At 40.1% G+C, this 19970-nt stretch overlaps 1 protein-coding gene across 1 annotated transcript in view; it reads left to right on the top strand.

Moving 5' to 3' along the window:
* The window catches only part of LOC107159512 (protoheme IX farnesyltransferase, mitochondrial), a 119584-nt gene that overhangs the window by 88714 nt on the left and 10900 nt on the right, over window positions 1–19970 (top strand). Inside the window, exon 6 of the mRNA XM_015506102.2 lies at window positions 13869–14101. Coding sequence (XP_015361588.1) covers window positions 13869–14101 — 233 coding nt within the window. The remainder of the gene's footprint in view (window positions 1–13868; window positions 14102–19970) is intronic.

The following is a 19970-nucleotide window of genomic DNA, read 5'->3' on the forward strand; positions in this document are numbered from 1 at the left end:
CTTTTTTTTTTTTTTTTTTTTTTTTTTTTTGAGAATCTGGGGAAATCCTCCAAGGGAACCCTTTGCTATGTGACTCTATAACTGCAGTTATGCATGTGCATGGCTGCCATCCTCATGCTTTAGTCTTGTCCAGAAAAACATGGCAGGGAGGGATTGGCATTGAACACTTTATGGAACCCATGTGAAAGAAAGTGGGTTATTTTTCTTTTGTAAATTGTTTTATTCCAGAAAGATCAGAGACATCATAAGAATATTTGGAATAATTAAAATCAGGGTTATAGAAAGTAGATATGAGATAAATGGCAAGGTAATAAGAAAAACTTAACCAAATGTATATAATCAATAAGATGGAACTATAAATTTCATTCTGTGTTTTCTGAAATCACAGTTACAAATAACATCTAGATTTCTCACAATAGCACCTTCAAGTATATACTGTTAAATCAGATGAGAATTGAGTACTGAGTTCTGAGCTCCAGGTGATAAGTGGCAGAACCAGAATTTCCCTGAATTCCTGCCGATTGCCTGTAACTGTCTCTAGGCAAACCAAACTTCTTAGTTCTTAGTAAGTATGAAAAATTGGGCTGTGAATGGATAATTATGAATGTAATGCATTCCACTGTTGTCATGTATGAAAGAAATAAATTAAAAATTTAAAAAAAGAAAGAGAGAGAGAGGAGACCCTTGGTGATAATGTTAGAAGAATGTCCTCAACAACTTCTGTAGAGGAAGGCAAATAACAGGTTTCCAAGGCATCCCTCAGTGCAAGCCAGAGACAGAATACCAAAGAACAGCTCCCAGTGAGAACCATTTAAACTATATGGCCTTGAAGTAAGTGAGGAGGGGGAAGCTCTTTGGCAGATATTGTAGCCCAAGGACCCCTTTCTAACAGTTCAACTAAATTGAGGGATTAAACTGAAACAGTGAAAGGAGGAGAGCAGGTATCAGTGTTCTGTGTGTGTAAGGTGTTAACTGGGAGTACAGAGAGAACAGGCTCTGCCACATGATTTCATTGAACAGTGGCTGCAGGTGGAGTAGGCTTACCCAGGACAGTCCAAGCTTACACCTGTTGTTGCAGAAGAATCCTTGATAATGGTCTCTCTCACTTTCAACATACTACACTTTGTATGACTACATGCCACCCTGTATAAAGGGAATCATGGCGATGATTTTGATGTTCACAGAATCTTTTTATTTTTAAGGCTATTTTGTGCAAATTCCCAATGCTTATCTTACCTAGAACACACACACACACACACACACACACAAAAACAAAACACATAAATTCATAGTGTAATATTTCTAAATTACTTTTTGGGTATACATTGTAGTGTAGACTCCTTTAATTAGCTTTTCCTTAATGGCATTTTATATCTTATTTTTATTATAATTTGGAAAAGATAAGCTTGTTTGGTCATTTCTTGTAAAAATGGTAAGGCTAGAAATGATTGCTATGTGCTGGGAGTTGAACTTAGAGCTTCCTTTTGTTACATATCATAAATTTACATTGAAGGGTGAGCAAACCCATGTTACAAGTTGAATCTGCAAACTCGCTGTCTCATAATGAAGGTAAGTGTCGGAGAGCTTTGCCATATTAAAAGCCAGATTCAATATCATCCAGTTTTAACTTGGTAACTGGAAAAAAGTTAATTATCAAATTTTTTAAAGTTTAAAAATCATCTTAGCCTTTCGATAGTCTCCACATGGTAATCATGGACAAGTGAAAAATGTTCTCTGACTCTGAGCTTGACAAGTCATTTAATTAATCTTTCCATACTACTGCTTCCTTGTGTATAAAATGAGATCATATTTCCTAACCTGTTCATCTCATAACATTGCTATGGAGATAATAATTATAAGATCAGTATAATCATGCAAGTAAAGGTACATGATAGGGAAGGGGTTTGAAACTCTAGAGAAATGTAGAGTTTACTAAACTTTCATCTGTTTTCATATTAGCTTTAAAATATAAATATCTCAATACTTACCAGACCAAAAAAAAATAAATAAAATGAAATCTGTGTTACTTTCAAAGGATAGGGGGAAGAAAGCAATAATACTTGGTGACAAAAAGAACTCAGAAAGTGAAAATTGTGTTTCTTTTATCACCATGAAGTCAGTGGGCAGAAACTAATCAGTGGAAAGTAGACAGTGGCATGTTGTTGAAGTCTGTGCTGTCACCATCAGGGCGCTTTTGGAGAATGTCTGTGTAGAGAAGTGCACTAGGGTTACTAAAAGGTTCCTAACAGATGGCAGCACACATGCATAAAAAGGACATTAAGTGATATCAGAGGTACAGTTAACAAATGTATCGTTTTAATGCCCCTACCAGCCAGACACTTTTGTAGACTCTGGAGATGCAGAGGTGACCAGGACATACTTCTGTCTCCCACATGCTACTGACCAGTTAAGCATTTTAGGTACAGTGTGGTAGAGACCATCGTGGGGACAGGCCATAGATGATACAGGGGAACAAAGAGGAGTACTTGATCTAAACTGAGGAAGTCAAGGCCGACTTATCCAAAGGAATGTATCTTGAAGCTAAGAACCAAAGAGATAAGCCATTCAGGCTGATTCTTACTAAGCCCTTCTCTCTGTTGCTTCCTTGTCTACCTTAGCTCCTTGGTTGGTAGTCATGAGCCTCCTTCCCATCTTCCTCTTCCCCTGCATATGCATATCACTTTCTCTCCCAAATCTATCCTTTTCCTTACATATTTTTATTAGTATTCCACAGCCAGACACTTGTAAGCCATTCTAGACTTTCTTCTTATCCTCTTCATGTGATGGACAAATCTTTTCAGCTTCCCAAAGTATCTTGGAATCTGTGCCAAAGAGCAGGCCAGGCAAGGTGAACATTGTAGCCAGAATCCAGTGAACAAGGAGGAAAGTGATGTGAGATGCAGGCAGAAGTAGACTGTGATAAGAAGTCTGGCATGAGTTCTGTGTGCAGTAGGACGCCAGAAATGAATTACAGAGATGGGACAGCTGTGACCAAATTTAGGCTAAAAGGATCCCTCTATTGCCCTGCGGAAAATACATTATAGGGTTATAGGAGGGAAATGAGAAGACCTGCTACAGGTCCTGGTGAAATCTCATGAAGCGTGGACCAGGAGATCCAGGGGAGTTGAGTTCTGCTGTTGCTCAACTCAGAACCAAAGGTGGTTCCATTTGCCAACAAAGCCAATTAGACTGTCTGCTCTTCAAGCCTCCCCCTGTTTTCCCGTGCACCACTGGTCTCCCACAAGATAACCGCACATCTGCCTCCACCTTCTGCCTTTCAACCTGCTTCCCCCTTTATTCCTCTATTCTACAACTTTGGTTGTTCTTTAAGGACTATCAGTCTTCTCACTGATAGTTCCACTGTCTCCATGTATATCCACCTTTATTAAATTCCACAGTGCCTTGTGTAGGTGTCAGGTGATTCGTTTTAAGGTAGGGCAGCAAAGGAAAGAGTATAACATAATCCCAGAGAGATTGCACCTTCATGGTTGGGTTGAATCCTGACACTCACCACCAGTAAAAAGACATTACTGTTCATGCATGCTGCCCATGCTGCCCATGCACATGCAATTAAGGTAGAAAAGAATAAACCTCTCAGGGAAACAGCCCTTAGAACGCGCACCTCTCCTCCACTGGAAATATCCTTATGGCACAGTGGTTTGAATGCCCAGCCATCTAAAAACAATCTTTTCTTTTGTTACCTCTTTTAATTTAATTCTGAAATTCTCAAACTTTAATGAACACAGTCATTATTTTCCATACTTGCATGTACATAACCTTGCACAGCGTACTTTATGGATGACTTCAGGGGATTTTGAAGGATAATTTTGAGTATAATACATTTTCACCTTAGGGCTGACCTACATAAACTGAATAAACTGCAGCTCCACTGTGTTTCAAGGAAATGAAAATGCATCTGGTCCTATTATGGTCTTGATTACTAGCCTTGGTGCTGCTCGCCTACCTGTTCTTCTGGGCCACGTTTTGTCTGTGTCATTACAGATGATGAAGAAAGTGACTTTGAATGTATTGAATAAATAAGATGATTATTTTGGGAAGAGTCAATCACATTAAAAATATATAATACTTTTCATTTTAAACAATGTAGAAATCTTTATAACTTTTCTTTAGAATCAAAGGGGAAAGCCTTTACAGCTAAAAGATAATTTAATGAAAATAAGATTTATGTTGTTATAGTATTATTTGTTTCATTTTCCAAAGGAGAATTAAGAGGACTGTAGTTAGGTTTTAATTCCCTGTCAATTGCCTATGTAGAATGCCAGTTCCAAGGCTGGGGGAGTGTAACTCTGGTAGAGCATGCGCTTAGCATTTGGGAGGCCTGGGTTCAATCTCTAGCAGGAAGGAAGGAAGGGAAGGAGGGAGGCAGGATGGAAGGAAGAAAGGGAGGGAGGGAGGGAGCAGGAAGCAAAAAAGGACTGAGAGTATAGCTCAGTGATAGAGCATTTCCAAACACATGCAAGGCCCTGGGTTCAGCCCCTAGTAGTGAGCATGCATGTGCCCACACACATAAGCCCCTTGCATATGTCTGAAGTATCAGTTATCATTAAAAATTTTTTGAAATATTGTTTCTTTTATCATGTTTGGGAAAATACTGCTCTTCCTATTTTCCTTATTTATAGAAAGACAATCTTTAAAGTGACATGTCAAATTCATCCTGAAATTTTGGGGGACACAAGTTATTATCTGTTTCAGTTGTCTTTTGCAGCTTGTTTACCAAATATAATTCTTGTGGAAACCCTTGACCCCATAGCTTTCTGCTTTTTTGCTTCAGCTCTGAGGCTGTTATGGTAGAATTATTTATCAGAGTCTTTAATGGCTCAGGGGCCATTTGATGAATTTGAGTACCCTGTTCATCACATCACTCAGGAAGTATCCCAGATGCACATGGATAAACCTGGAGCCATGGTGCATTTGGCTAAAGAGCCCTTCTTGCATTTGCATCAGAGGAAGTCTGGAGAGCATGCTCCAGAGGGGTCATAATGGAGCTATCTTAACCTTTGCTATCACATCCTCACCACAGAGTTTATTAACTTGGAGCCCAACCACCACATCTGTGCCCCTAGAGCATAGCCACACCCCAGACAGAGGGGTCTGCAGCTTCTCCTAGTCCGGCCACATATGTTAGTAAGTGGGACTTGTCATAGGCAAAATCAAGAAGTGGTTTAGTTCTGAGGTCCCTGAGCCTCCTATTTCTCTTCTGTTTTGTATCCTCACTAGTAACTCCTTTCCCTCTAGCCCTTATATATTATGGGTGTCCAGTGTTCTTGAGCTCCTTTTACCTAAAGAGACTCCATGTCTCCTTGTAATACTGATTCTAATTTCTATTAAATGGATATAGTGGTTTTAGCATGACCAAGAGGGAGAGTCAGAAGGAGAGCAGTAGTGAATATCCCCTACTCTTTGTATGTATGATATGTAAAAATACATTCTATTGTCATGCATAACTAAAAAGAACAAATTTTTTAAAAAGAAACCAAAAAAAAAGTGAATATACCCAATGTTTCTCCCTAAGATGATATATCTGAGTTCTTAGGAGGCTAAAACCCAGCAGTTTAAAGTGATTCTTTTCTAAGATCTATTTGGCAGTTGTCAGGTCCCTGGAGACTCCTTTTCCATCTATGTTCTCCTGGCTCCCCTGAGACCAGCTTGCCTAGGAGGAGATCGTGCAGCTCAGACTCTTTCTGAGGACTCTGTCAGAACTGCCTTTAACCATGCTACCCTGTTGGGTCCTTTTCTTCTGACTTAATATGTGGACAGGTGAGTCTTCCTTCTCGGACGTGAGTCTGTTAAATAAACTCTGCCATTCAGTTTTTCTGGTTTTTCGCTTCTGGAAAGAGTGGCCCACTTACCACTTCTTAGTCGTAGTTTAGCTTCCAACTTCACTCTTCCTGCCTTTTTCTACTTTTCTTTTCTCTCTCTGAACATTGGTTCTTCACATCCTTCTTCACTTAAATTGACTCATCACCAAAATGGCAACTTCAGCCTTTGTCCCCAAGGTCTTCCAGGTAGGTTCTCTGTTCAGTTCCAAAGGTTTGGGAGAGAAAGGTTGATTGCCCAGACGTGGGCCTGATGTTTCATACCTGGTCCAAGACTCCAAGGCCAGGAAAAAGTGCAGGGAGCAATTAAGCACGAGAGGTAGAAATGGGGATACCTAAGGCTACTCCTTCTAGGGCAGCTTTCTCATAACTTTAGCTTATTTTAGGCCCGCTCTCCATCCCAAACCCTGACTCCACTTCATAACTTTCTACCTGTAATTCATGCCTCCTTCCCTCAACACATACAGTTATGTTATCTTCTTTCTGCATTTTGCAGTCACAGTTAAAGAAGAGATTGTTAAGCGTAATATTGACCATATCTTCTCTTTTACCCCATGTGTAGAGGTCTGCACCCTCTTTCACTCCCCTCTGTTTTCACTGCATTTGACAATTCTTCTGTAAGTTTGGTTCCTGGTCCTGTCACAGTGGAAGGTTTCTGTTTTCTGTTCTCCTTATTGCTTTCAGAGAGGACAGAGGGATGCAGACACCTTTAATTAGCCATCTTTATCAAACTTGAAATCCTTCTGAATTAAATTTCAAACATACCTTACACATGTATGTTTTAAGTAGTACCCTTTTTTCTGGTATTCTTAATTAAAATTCATCTTTCTTTAAAATGTGAAGGTTTAATGTTTCTTCTAAATCTTTTAGAATTCAGTAAATCTCTCTTTTATTCAACTCATTGAGAATTTTATTTATCACCTGTAATGTTACCAGCACTGTCAATTTTTTTTATAATGGTCAAAGCTTTATAATCTGGGTGGGAAAAAAAAAAAAGCCATATGCACAGAATGCTTAGCAGACAGAACAAGGCAATCCATAAAGATGTGTTGAATGAAATGAATAAATTGGTAGAAACAAGAAGGGCTCTGAGAGGTCAGACAAAGAAGATACAATGAGGACTGAGTGGAAAGTGAATACCTCCTGCAGGAGAGAGGGCTGGTCTGGACCTTTCTTTTTTTATTTTGAAAGACATCTATATTTTGATTATGTCTCCTTTGAATTATCCATTTTCCAGCTTAGCGATGTTGACAGGGAAATAATCCATGTCAGCATAGGTTTTTCCATCTTAATGGATCAGATGAGAGTGATCCATAACTTGCAAGCTGTAGGTGTGGGCTGTAAGCAGGACGGATTGCATGATAAGAGCAGAGCAAAAGGTTATTTAGAGAGGATAAATTAAAACACTTGGAATCGGGGTCAACCAATACCTTGTTTTAAAATGAATGATGAAGATTGAGTTTTCGAAATGAAATGAATGGATTGTTTAGTTGGCATTATTAACTTAAAGAACAGGGTTTAGCTTAAGTATTATAGGGATTTACAGGAGACATTTTTCAAATTTACTGAAGGTTTTACCAGTAAGCACTTAAGCAAATGTAAACATTTTGTGGGCTGCAGGGGAGCTGTGAATATTATTCATCACCCAGTCACACGAGTCTAGTAGATGTGTGCCTGGACCAGGCTAAAGCTCTGCACAGTTTCTAAAGATTGTTATGATTAGTCTCTTGGTGTGTGTATATTGCTAATGTAATAAGAACATAAACATTTTATAAGTATAGGAATTTTTCTCTCTCTCTTTTTTCCTTTGGTATTAAACAGTGATTTCAAGTGGCAGGAAGAACAAACTTGGTCTCAACTTAGTAATAGAGATATTAATATATAGAAGTTCTTTAAATAAAATCATTTAATATAATGAGCCATGGTATGAAAAGTCAAGAAAAAGTGTTTGTACATATCATCAAGTTTGGTCATTAGTCTGGACAAAGGAATGAAACACGGGGATTCTCTGAAAGTTGGACTCTTTTATTGTCATGAGAAAAAAGAAACCATTTATGAATTTGAATAAATTTGTTGACAGCAACCCTGCCAATGGGGGATTGTGTACCTTTTTTTTTTTTTTTTTTTTTTTTTTAGTACCCACGATTGAACCCAGGGTCTCTTCATCACTGAGCCAGATCCCCAGAGCTTTTTATTTTTTATTTTGAGACAGGGTCTGCCTAAGTTACTTAGGGTTTTACTAGGTTGCTGAGACTGGCTTTGAACTTGCAGTCCTCCTGCCTCAGCCTCCTGAACTGCTGGGATTATAGGTGTGTGCCACCACACTCAGCTAGTTTCTCTGATCTTGATAAAAGCTATGACAGCTACTGTTGTAGGGGGCAGAAACATCAATATTTTAAAAAGAGATTTTACATGTGAACAATCTAGTTTGTCCAGTTGTTTGTTTGTTTGTTTGTTTGTTTGTAATTTGATAAAGTGAAATTCCTAATCAAGTTATAATTATATTAAAGACAGTTTTATATCCACAAGTCTTAATATATACCTATATTATTTTAAGTCTGAAAAAATAAATTAGGAAAAACGATTTGTGATGATTATCAGGCCTTACCTCCAGTCCTCCCTGTTTAGATTCTGTCTTATTCTGTCTCGTTTCATGTGTTCTTTTTCTTTTGGCTATTTTTACACTTGGAGAGTTCATGGTGCTTCTGTTAATGTGTTTAAAGTCTATCACCCTTTCTAAACTGTACGTTTTCATTTTGTTCACTGTTATATTGCCACATTTGGCAAGGTGGTTGACATAGGCAATGAGAATTTGGATGGATAAGTAAGTGAATTAATGAACAAGTAAACACTGTGCTCATTTATGAACACTCTGCTAAGTGCATTATTTGCATCATCACTACATTTAATTCTTAAGACACTCTGTTAAGTATCTCCCATTTTACAAGTAAAGAAACAAATGCTACAGGTTACTTTGCTCATCAAGATCAAACAGCTAAATATCTATAATCTCTGCCTTTTCTATGGTCTTGTTATTGAGTCTTTTTTACCTAAAGCAAGTTTGACTTGAGTTCCAGTCTTGGTCACTGAAAACGCCTCTTACTTTTATAGTTGAAAACTAAGGACCAGAGAGGTTAAATATGTTGCCCCTTTTTACCTAGCTAGTCAACATCATAGTCAGAAATAGAACTCAGACCACCTGACTGATAATAATAATAAAGCATTTTTAAAACACTTTCCTATGAAAATATTCCAATAGATTCAATAGTAGAAGAAGTACACCGAGCTTCAGTCTATCTGTGGCCTAGAATCAAGTCATCAGCACTTGCACCACACTTGCTTCAGCTCACCATTAAAGTACTGCTTATGGTCTAAACCCTTGTGGCTGTATGACTAAGTTAAATCCAGATGGTACAGAGGAGTTGAGGGATATTTCCACAGTACCTCTGCAATTTGAAAACAAAATTGATTGGCAGCCCTGGGTTCTTTCCACTGGCACATGTCAAGATATATACCGAAAGACAACTGAAAGTGTGTGACTTACCTTACACAGTCAGTACTGGAGTAGAGTGGCTTCTGTAGGCTTAGCACATGTGGCTTGGCCAGATGGTGACAAGCATCACATTATAATGGTATAGCTTCTCAGACTTCAACAAGCCTCTGGATCACCTGAATTCCTAACAAATTCCCAGGTAATGCTGATACTGCTGGTCCAGAAACCATACTTCGGGGCTGAGGATACAGCTTAGTTGGTAGAGTGCTTGCCTTCCATGCACAAGGCCCTGGGTTCAATCCCCAGCACCACACACACATACCAAAAAAAAAAAAAAAAACAGAAACTATACTTAGGTAGAACCACTGTGTGGAGGTGTGGAGGAGTGAAGGAGTGGAGCATCTACCCAGAAGTTCCACTGAGGCCTCTCCCTTAGAGTGACTCTGAGCCCTTAGACTTTCTCCTCCCCTTTTTCCCTTTGAAAGCCAGATAACAATGTAGCCCTCAAAATGAAAGCAAGCTGCTAAGGAATTCAAAGGATAGAAGGTTCAAAAAGACTAATGAAAAAAAAATGAAGAATAAATGATAAAAGGAGAAATAGCTGTATGTGTCTCTAGGTTTGGGATACTTCCAAAGCACATCTAAGAGTGGAAAAGGCAGATGGGATTTCTGATTAAGCATTGAACAATATGATTAGGAGAATGAGTATATGGAATAATTGGCCTGAAATAATAACAAACCAGTCATTCACAGATTTGCTCCTTAGGTCTTTGAGATTTAGTTCTGATCACATTTTAATAGTAAAACATCATAGTTAGTGTTTAAGGGATGAGGATTGGACTCTTTTCTAATCTTCTATCTCAAAATAGATCTCTTTACTAAAATTGGTGGACCTCAACAACTTCAGTATTACCATATTTAAAGATTTCATGATGAACCAAACTTCAAAATATAATCCAGATACTGCTAGGTCTGTTTTCTGTCTCTAGCCTTTACTTTTGTTTGTCCTCTTCCTACCTACGGTTTCCTAGAGCTCTCTTTTCTTTCACTAGTATATTTTCATGGTATACAAAGATTCTAATCAAAATCCTATAGATACATCTTCGTTTTCTTAACTTTTTACTCTGCCTTATTTTATACAAGACTTCAGGTAACTTGAAAAAATATACCAAACTTAACAAAATAGTTAAAAAGACCCCGAAAAGATAAAGTAGAGCCAAGAATAATAGAGCTGCAAATGCAAACTATGATCACCCTGGTGTCATTAGACCGAAGAGCCACTGAGTGAGAGGAGGATCTGCTGTCTGCGCCAACTTGCTCCATTGGTGTATTTTGGGAAATCTGCAAGATAGATTAAACATAAAAGCTATCTGAAGGCTGTTCATTCCAACTAAGCATTTGATAAAAATTATGTCAGTGTGTTCACGATTCTGCTTCCTCCAAAATGCCTAATGTGAGCCTCTTTCATAAAGAGAATAAACATCTGCTTGTCTATGTTTGTTGACCTCATGTGGCAGCAGAGTGATCCTAGTTCTAAAAAGCAGATCTTAATCATTCTTTTCTACCTCTTTAAAACACAGAAATCCTCCTTGACTCTTTATCTGCCAAGAAGCTATGTGTAGACACCTCACTGTGATCTTCAACCTCTCTGTCCTCTTGATAACTTCCCACCTGCTGTCCGAAATCCAGATACCTGGAACTTCCTTCTGTCATTCAAACTTGCCATGTTTCTTACTTTCGCCTTCAAACATGCCATCCCCTACCTGGAACACTCCTCTTAGCCCTTTTTGCCCATGTACCACCTGTTCATCCTTCATGTCTCAGTTTAAACGTCACTATCATGTCTCAGTTTAAATGTCACTTCTTCCTAGCAGCGTTCCCCTTCCATGCCCCCAGTACACACACTAGGTTGGGTATTCCCCCTTTTCCACACATTTGTTGTATTGAACCACACTTGATAGCTATTGCTTATCTAACATTTGCTCATCCATAAAATGAAGGTAATACTATCTCAAGAAACTTGTTTTACTCTGTTAAAGATCATTTTAGAGCCAGGCATGGTGGCACACACCTGTAATCTCAGCAGCTCAAAAGGCTGAGGCAGGAGGATCACAAGTTTGAGGTCAGCCTCAGGAACTTAGCAAGGCCCTAAGCAGCTTAGTGAGAACCTTCCTCAAAATAAAATTTAAAAGGGCTGGGGATGACCCAGTGATTAAGCACCTTTAGGTTCAATCTCTGGCCCCCCTTTAAAAAGATTATTTTAGAGACCCATAATACGTTTCTCCACTGTGTTATTGGCGAATTTTGGTTTTGTTTTGTTTTGCTTTTAATACCATACCCACTGTTGATACTGGTTCTAGAAGTATATTCATTACTTTCAACATAAAATTTTAGAAAAAGTAAAACATCACAAGAAAGTAAATTTCACAGTTTTCAAGTTGGAATATCTTTGCCCTTTAACTACAAGAAAGCTCTGACGCCCCCTGATTCAGGGCTTTTTTCCTCCCCCAGATGCTGAAAATGGCCATGCTGTCCTGGGTAAATATCTTCATTTTTGTTTATGTGGCTTATCAACTTACTCAATTTTCATTCATGCCCCTGAGCACATTGATTTAAATGCCAAAATTGAGTCTCAAGATTTTCTGTGATTTCAACACAGGTCAAAAATTAAACTTCCACATAAAATTGCCTATCTCAATAAATTAAATTCATGTGTGCTTTTCTAAAAGGGCTTTTCATAACACTAATACCTTTGAATCCAACTGGTTTCCACAGACCTTGGAGAAAGATTGTACAACCTTTTTTTTTTTTTAAACACAAGGGCTGATTCAGGAAAAATAAAAATGTTTATGAGCCACAGTTTTCCCCCACCTAGAATAAAGCTAGCTTTTTAGAGTCCCACGGGGCAAAGAAGGGATCTGTTCTTATAAGCTATAAACTACCTTATTGAACAAACAGCAGTTAAAATATTTGCCCTGCTTTTTAGCCATCTAAATTCTCCTTTCTGGGCATATGTGAGATAACAACACAGAGGCATCTTCTTAATCTTTCATCTGGAAAATTACATTGTGTACAAGTTAGGAAGCCAGGCATTCCCAGGTCACATGATACATATCATTACCTTAGATAAATCTATTTCCAGAATAGAGGTAAGGGACAAATAAGAGGTTGCAGGATAGAGGAAACAGATAATATGTGTATCCCAATCCAGGACATTTGGCTTTGAAGATTGTGAGGTCTAGAGGCTCTTACCTTGGGGGAAATATGAACAAAGTAATTTATTTGAGGATGCATGAGGCCAGTAGTCCATAGATCAAAGATAAAAAACAGATTAGGGAAGAAATTAAATAAGAGCAGAGGTGGAGAGTGTATCTTTAAAAACAAAGAAGACAACCTCTGCTTAAATGGGAGAAAGTGGAAACTAGAGTGAAGCTAGAGCCCTGTAAATAGCAGGAACTGTCTCATGCATTTGCATGCGGAGTAAAGATTGCCTCCCTCTGGGAACTGGCCATTGTTAAAACCGGAGTACACTGTGGAATCTAATTGAGTGGGACACAGTGGAGCGCACTGTGGAATCTGTAATCCACTGGACCACTGAACACCATAAACTTCTCTTACTCAGAAGTGGAATAGTGGTTTCTGCAGGGAGAAAGTAATCTTGAGGCACCTCCTTAATTTCTTAAGAAAGAATAAATCCCTGTGCATGTAAACAGGAACTAGTAGATTCAGTTTATCTAGATTCAAGTCTTTCACAAGAGTCCATACAAAGTCTGCTATGAAAACTGTGCCTATTGAGAAGCAGGCCCTAATCATTGTCATTGTAGAATTTTAGCTGGTTTTCTTCTATGTACATAACATTGTGTGACCTCCTCCTGAAAAATCCCTTATCCATAAACCCAGTTATGGCATTGGCACTATGCAACAGTCACCTGGCATTCACTCTTGTTCTGGAACTGGCACCGTACTAAGGCCCCTGATTAATTATAAAAAGTATAATCATGGTAATCATCGAGGTCAGCCATTGTTATTCCATATCACTAATTGGGTGATGTGGTATAAAGGAGTAGAACTGTTTCCAGAATTGATAATATTTTTTGTCCAAATCATGCAGTATTGTGTTCTACCTGACCTGTTGCCAGCTGTCCCTTATTTATATCTAGCACTGACATTAGACCGGAACACCAGGCAAAGTAGGCATGTCTTGTAGTCCTTACTTTAACCATGTCAGGAGGACATGATGACTCCTATAGAGACAAATCGAGCGACTCCAGGAAGGTACAAAACTATCCTCAAACCCAGAGTGCTCTCCCCTGGACTTTTGACTATTTTGCTCCCAGCTGGCAAACCAAGAGAGGCAATCATGTCTCCCACAAAAACTGTCCTCCCTTACTTTAATGTTCCTTAAAGAGGATTCCCTAAACCAGTTCTACCTCCTGGAATACTTCATTGGATACATAGATTATTTGTTCTTAGCTTGGATTCTACAAAATGTGATAGAGTTAACTGAAAATGATCCCTTGGTATCCTCTCTCTTCCAGCCCGTTGCTAGCTGTGTCCTTTGCCACTTGTTGTGCTGTTCCAGGAGTTGCTCTTCTGACCTGGGGGGTGAATCCACTCACAGGAGCCCTGGCCGTCTTCAACATTTTCCTGTATACCTGCTGTTATACACCCCTGAAGAGGATCAGCATTGCCAACACATGGGTCGGAGCTGTTGTTGGGGCTATCCCACCTGTCATGGGCTGGACAGCAGCAACTGGCAGCCTCGATGCTGGTAAGTGCCTCTCAGTGCAAAGTCTCAGCTGCTTTCTACAGACCTGGGGTACGGGTACCAGAAGCAAGAGCTCATAGGTGTTCTGAGCAAGCATGAGCACTCACCCTCAGAGATTCTCCTTCTCTAGGCCACAGAACTTGGTTAGATTCCATTTTAATCATAACTGATTCTGCTGGCATATTAGCTGGTATGGGCATTCTAAAATATTAAGAATGTAAAGCTAAAGGGAGACTGTCATCCTGGCTTGTGCATAAATATGACATATGCTTTCCCTTGAAAGGAAGGTCTAAGAGAAACAGAGTAGGGGATGTTGCCTCTAACTACAGGTGAAGTGAAAAGAAAATCTCTGAAAATTATGATAAAAAATCTCAAACCAACTCAGAACTAGCTGATCTGTTCAGAATGGCCCAGTCTACAGAGAAGGTGTATATGGGACTGGCTTCTGGTTCCCTGTCAGGGGTGTCAAGCCTCCTTCATTTCTGTAGAACAGGGTTATTTATTATCCCCTCTTTTGAAAGAACAAATTATTTTTATATGATTTGCCTAAATTGTTCATGCTGTGTACAATAGAACCATTGAAACATTTTTACATTTTTTTTTTGGTAGTATGTCACAGCGAAATTTGTGGGGTGAAAATAGCTCATTTTTACCATCTGTAAGGGAAGTTTCGCAGTCTAATTAGTCAAGTAATTAGTGTTTTTGACCAACACTTAGGAAGGAAGTGGTGAGGTTTCCTGCCGTATATGTAAGTACATATTTTTCACATGAGAGATCAAAAGGCGGCTGACCATAAACCGTTACCCTTGTAAGCCACATTTCTGAAACTTTTCATAAAAGTTCGTACACTCCGATTTGGCAAGCTTACAAATGCGATTACACCTTTACCGTGATTGTTTCTTAGAACAGTTTTAATATCCTGTAAATGGTGGGTTTTAATGAATCTAAAGATGTAATATTCTAAAACATAGGTGCTTGTTTGCCCTGTGATAAACCCTAACCCAGAGTCTCCTCCATGAGGGAAGCAATAACAACAGGGTGCTTAAGAGCAGGGGTGCTACCATTGGGCCACCTGAGGGTGGAACCTGACTCTCTCCTCATTAGCCGGGTGACCTTTGGAACTGAGCTTGGCTGCTTCTGCGACAGTCTCCTCTTCTCCCAAATGGGGCTAATGATGATCTCTCCTCAGAGTTGTTGAGGATGAAATGAGGACATCCATGAAAGCCTTCTGTGGTGGAAGAGCAGGACAGAGATAGAAAGAGCACCCACTGACAGGAGATCAGACCCACAGGCCCAAGGCTTTCTATAATCGGCATTAATCCATTTGTAAGTGTGAGTGTGGAGCCCTCCAGGCCAAAACCCCTGATGGCCCATCTTTCAGTCAGGTGGCACTGGGGATTGAGTTCCCAGCACATGCTGTCCAGAGGACACAAGCAGTCCTTAGTGATTATTCAATGTAAAGGCCAGGAAGGGCATAATCATGGTAGCCACTGCTGCTGTTATTATTCAGTTGTCCTCCTTCATACAGCAGGTGAGTTAACACAGAGAAAAGGTCATGAGATCTTATTTGGTTTCAAACTGAGCAATTCAACATTGTTTCTTCACTGTGGTTTTAAATACTGTGAGATGCCTCCAGGCTGGTGGGGAAGAGCACTGGGTCCCTCAGGGCATCTTTCTTGGGTGAGGGGAAAGCATGGGTCTGGTTTTCCTGGACTAGACAGTATATGAATTTTCACCTTGGGTCAGCATTTACATTCAAAGAGCACTCCCACTTACTACCAGCCCTCCTACTCCTGCTCAGAGTCCTCTCCTCATTTCTACTTGGAGCACCAACCATGACTTGAACCAAATTCCCTATCCCCGCTAACTCCACCATCCTCACCCTCTGATCCCTCTCTAAGACTTTGTAGTGGAGACCATAGAAAGTGAATAACTCCCTGGAGTCTGCATCCTCTGGTTTCTCCCCTTCCCGTGGGAGGAGTAGCCACATATCAGTATTTGTGACCCTACTGGGAGGTACCCCTGTGCCCTGCCAGGAGCACCTGGAAACTGTTCAGTTTCTTCAAAACAGGCACCAAAAACTACCTTTCTGTATGGAAAGTCCCAGACAAGGCTAGAGCCAGAGCCAGCCTTGAAGGGTCACAGCCTAGGAAGGGGTATCGTGGGAGACTGAGGAAGGCAGTCAAATTCAGAACCATGGAAAACTTGATCACCACTGTTGTACAGGGTCCTCGTGAAGAGTCCTCACTGAAGGATAAGGGACCCTTTTCACACCTTCCACAATTTCCTCAAGAAGAGTTTGAGTCTCAGCAAATAAAGGCTTTTAGTTGCCTCCCCAAAGGCCAGAAAGGTAAAATCAAAATTCATAGCTTAGGAGTCCACATTGCAGGTAGGAACCTTTTTTATTGAGAGTCTGGTTTTGACTAAACTGCTAATAGTCATATTTAAAATGATTTCTCAAACAACAGCCCTTCTATAACCCAATCAATCGTTTTTATGCAAACTTGGTGATGATGGATAGCTAAGAGCCAGGCCATACCTTTTTAGGTATCAGATTGAAAAATGCATGATTGTCTTGAAAAATGAAATCTTTTATTAGAGCTTGGACCTAAACTGTCCCCTCAAAACCTCATATGTTAGGCAACACAGTAGTGTTCAAAGGTAAAGTGATTAACTCATGAAGGCCCTGACTTCATTAGTGGATTAATCCATTTGATGGATTAATAATTTGAAAGGACTACTGGAGATAGGTCATGGCTGGAGAAAATAGATTACTAGGAGTGTGATCTTCTAGAACTACCCTATCTAGATAGTGGCCATGAGCTCTGGTGGCTTTTTAAATTTAATCCAAATTGACTTAAAAATTCAGTTCTTCAGTCCCATATTTCAAATGCTCATAGCTACATGTGGTGGTCAGTACCATATGGGCAACTCAGCAGAACACTTCTATCATTGCAGAAATTTCCCTCAGACAGTACTACCTAAAAAGGAAGATTGATATCCTTCTGAATCTGTGTTCCATCTGCCTTGCATGAGTATGCACTTTAAATAATGGGGTCTTATATAAGATTGTACCTGTGGTCTTGCTAAATCAGAAACAAATTTCCCAAACTTCAGTGCACTGGAGTGCTACTACAAACACAGATTCCTGGGCCCTGCGCCTGGGGTTTCTGATTCAGTATGTCTTGGGTGGGGTTCTGAGAATTTTTATTTCCAACAGGTTCCCAGGTGAAAATGATGTCTCTGGTCTAGGGATCACACTAAGAATCAACAGTCCACAAAAACAGAACCAGACAGTACATCAGCCATTAGAAGAGTTCCATGGGAATGTCTAGGATTGGGGACAGAGGGCATAGACAGATAATTATTCAAGATAAAATGGTATAATTTGTCTTTTCTACAGAAGTTATATCTCATGGATTTGTTTTGTTTTGTTTTTTCATATGGGGGATTGAACTCAGGGCCTCACACATGCTAGGCAGGTGCTGTACCACTGAGCTACACCCCCAGGCCTTTCTAAATTTTATTTTGAGACCAGACTTGATAAATTGCTCATGCTGATTTCAAACTTGTAATCCTCCTGCCTTAGCCTCCCAAGGAGCTGGAATTACAATCATCTGGGTTTTTATCTTTGGGGATAGTATGGTTAGAAAGAACCTTTCTGAAAAACAGATGGCAAAAGAAGCTTCCTTTCTTCTATGTTATCTCCAAACCATTTAATCTTTGAACTGCCACACATTGATTGCTTTGGAGAAGCCAGTGAAGAGAAAATTCTTTGCAACAGCCTATTGAACTATACTGACAATAAGGAAGAGAAGAGTTGGAAGCTGGGGTACAGATGAAAGGAAGCAAGAGCAGCTGGGAGATCTCCCTATTCCCTGGACTGGCAACTGCCGTGCTCACCACCGTAACAAGCTACTCCCCCTCTATAGCTTCATTGTATAGGTATTGGTTGAGGACCTCTTGTGTGCTAGACATTGACAAATATGAAAATGACTACTCATTACCTGTCCTCATGAAAATACTGTCTCTACGTCTTCTGGGAGAGGCAGGCCGGCAGTGACATTGAGTGATCTAAGAGCTTTAGCCTTCTGAAGAAGGCTATAGACTCTCTTAACCTTCCCAGATTGATCCAGGAAGACTGAATCAAGTCATGAACAGTTTACTTGAGGAGGGAGTGTACTTTCCAGAAACAGGGAAGAGCATGCACAATTCCTGCTTATTGGCCTGAGAGCGAGAGCCCTAGAGTGGGAGCAGGGACGTGACCTAAGATGAGCTGCCTACTGAGGAATTGGTACTGTATTCAAAACATAAATGCAGCAGGGTTGCACTTTGGGGATGATTTAACTAGGGATGTACAGCAGGATCTCCTGTAGAAATGGAATATCAGTAAGTTTTGAAGCCTGCCATTAAGTCTCCTCCCAGGCCTGTGTGCCTTCTCTTGCCTGCCAGCCTCCCTCCTCCACAATCTGCCCCTCTTACTAGGATTCTACCTCTCCCTAAACCTGCTGCCTGCCTCCCACACCCTCTTTGCCCTCCTTAGTCGAAATTTCATCTTTTAAGTATTTGATGAAAATGTCAGTCTGATCGTCCTGTTAACATAGCAAACTTCCAAGTGGGCAAATGGATGAAGGCTGTATGTTTGAAGGACAGCAGATTAGACTGTACACATTGCATTCCTTTGCCACCCAAGCAATCAGTATGTAAAATATCCACCAGCACCAACATTTTAGAGATCCTTACCTTTGCACAAGCCCTCACTGGGGCTAAGTGGATGATGGTTAGGATTGGAGAGGATGCATCTCTGGCCAGTATTGAAATGGAAATCCTGCAGCCTCATATATTAAAGGCCCTAACTTTATGGAACTGTCTAGTTGCAAGGGGAGATGTATAAAGAAGATAAATAGGTATAGAAAATGATGTGCCTTCAGGGTGCCTTATAGGTCAGAGTGATCCTCAGAAAAAGAAAATGTTATTGTGATCAGAAGTATCTTTTCTCCTTTCTTGGTATCTGGATCTTTTTGTGGTTTTTGTGGTGGCTACAGGGCAGATAAGACCTCCAAAGAACTTTGAGCACTAAGAGATTTTACTGCCCTCTTTTCTCCTGTAAAGACATAAAAGATATCACATAGGAGTTGATTTTTTTTCCCATAACTATTTTGATTTTTTTTTAATTAGATGGTGAAAAAGAACTTCAGTTATTTTAGATGCCCCAGTGGGGTGGGTCCAGTGAGGGCATCTGATCTTCCCCTTCAGTTATCCAGCACCAGGTGAATGAGGTAAGGTAGGGAGGTGGCGGGGGGTGGTGGAGAGAATTCAACAGGCACACTAAAATTATGAAAGCTAACAAACATAAATTGTTCTAGATATTTGCTAATTTATCACTGCACAGAGATCTGTAAACAGCTCAGCTTTTCTCCCAGCCTACAGTGCCAACAACTTCATCTGTAGCTGTCACATTAAGGCACCAGGGGCTCTGCAGCCAGCTGCTTTATGCATGGGAAGCAGTTGCTTCATTTTACAAAGCTTGTCTGTTTATAAAGGTAGCCATTATAATGGATTTTACCTGTGCATTTTCCTCTGAGCCTCAGAAGTAAGCCTTTTCCTCCTGCTTACCTGCTTACCTTGCCTTTTATTTTATTATTATTTAAGTGTAAGTGTTAGCAGGAAACATTATAAATGGTTTCCAGCTCAAACTCAGGAAGGCAGAGTGAGAGGGCTGCTTTCTGGCCCCCAATGTAACCAGCCTGTTGTCTTGGGAACCAAAGCACTTAGTTTGATTCCGTGCACAGGAAGGCAGTGACAGAAGTGACCTGCTGGAGCCCCAGTGAAGGAGTCCAATTTAAGGCCAGGGGCCAGGGGTGGGGGTTGG

This window comes from Marmota marmota, unplaced genomic scaffold, assembly GCF_001458135.2.
Source record: "Marmota marmota marmota unplaced genomic scaffold, marMar, whole genome shotgun sequence".
In the NCBI taxonomy this organism is placed as follows: domain Eukaryota; kingdom Metazoa; phylum Chordata; class Mammalia; order Rodentia; family Sciuridae; genus Marmota; species Marmota marmota.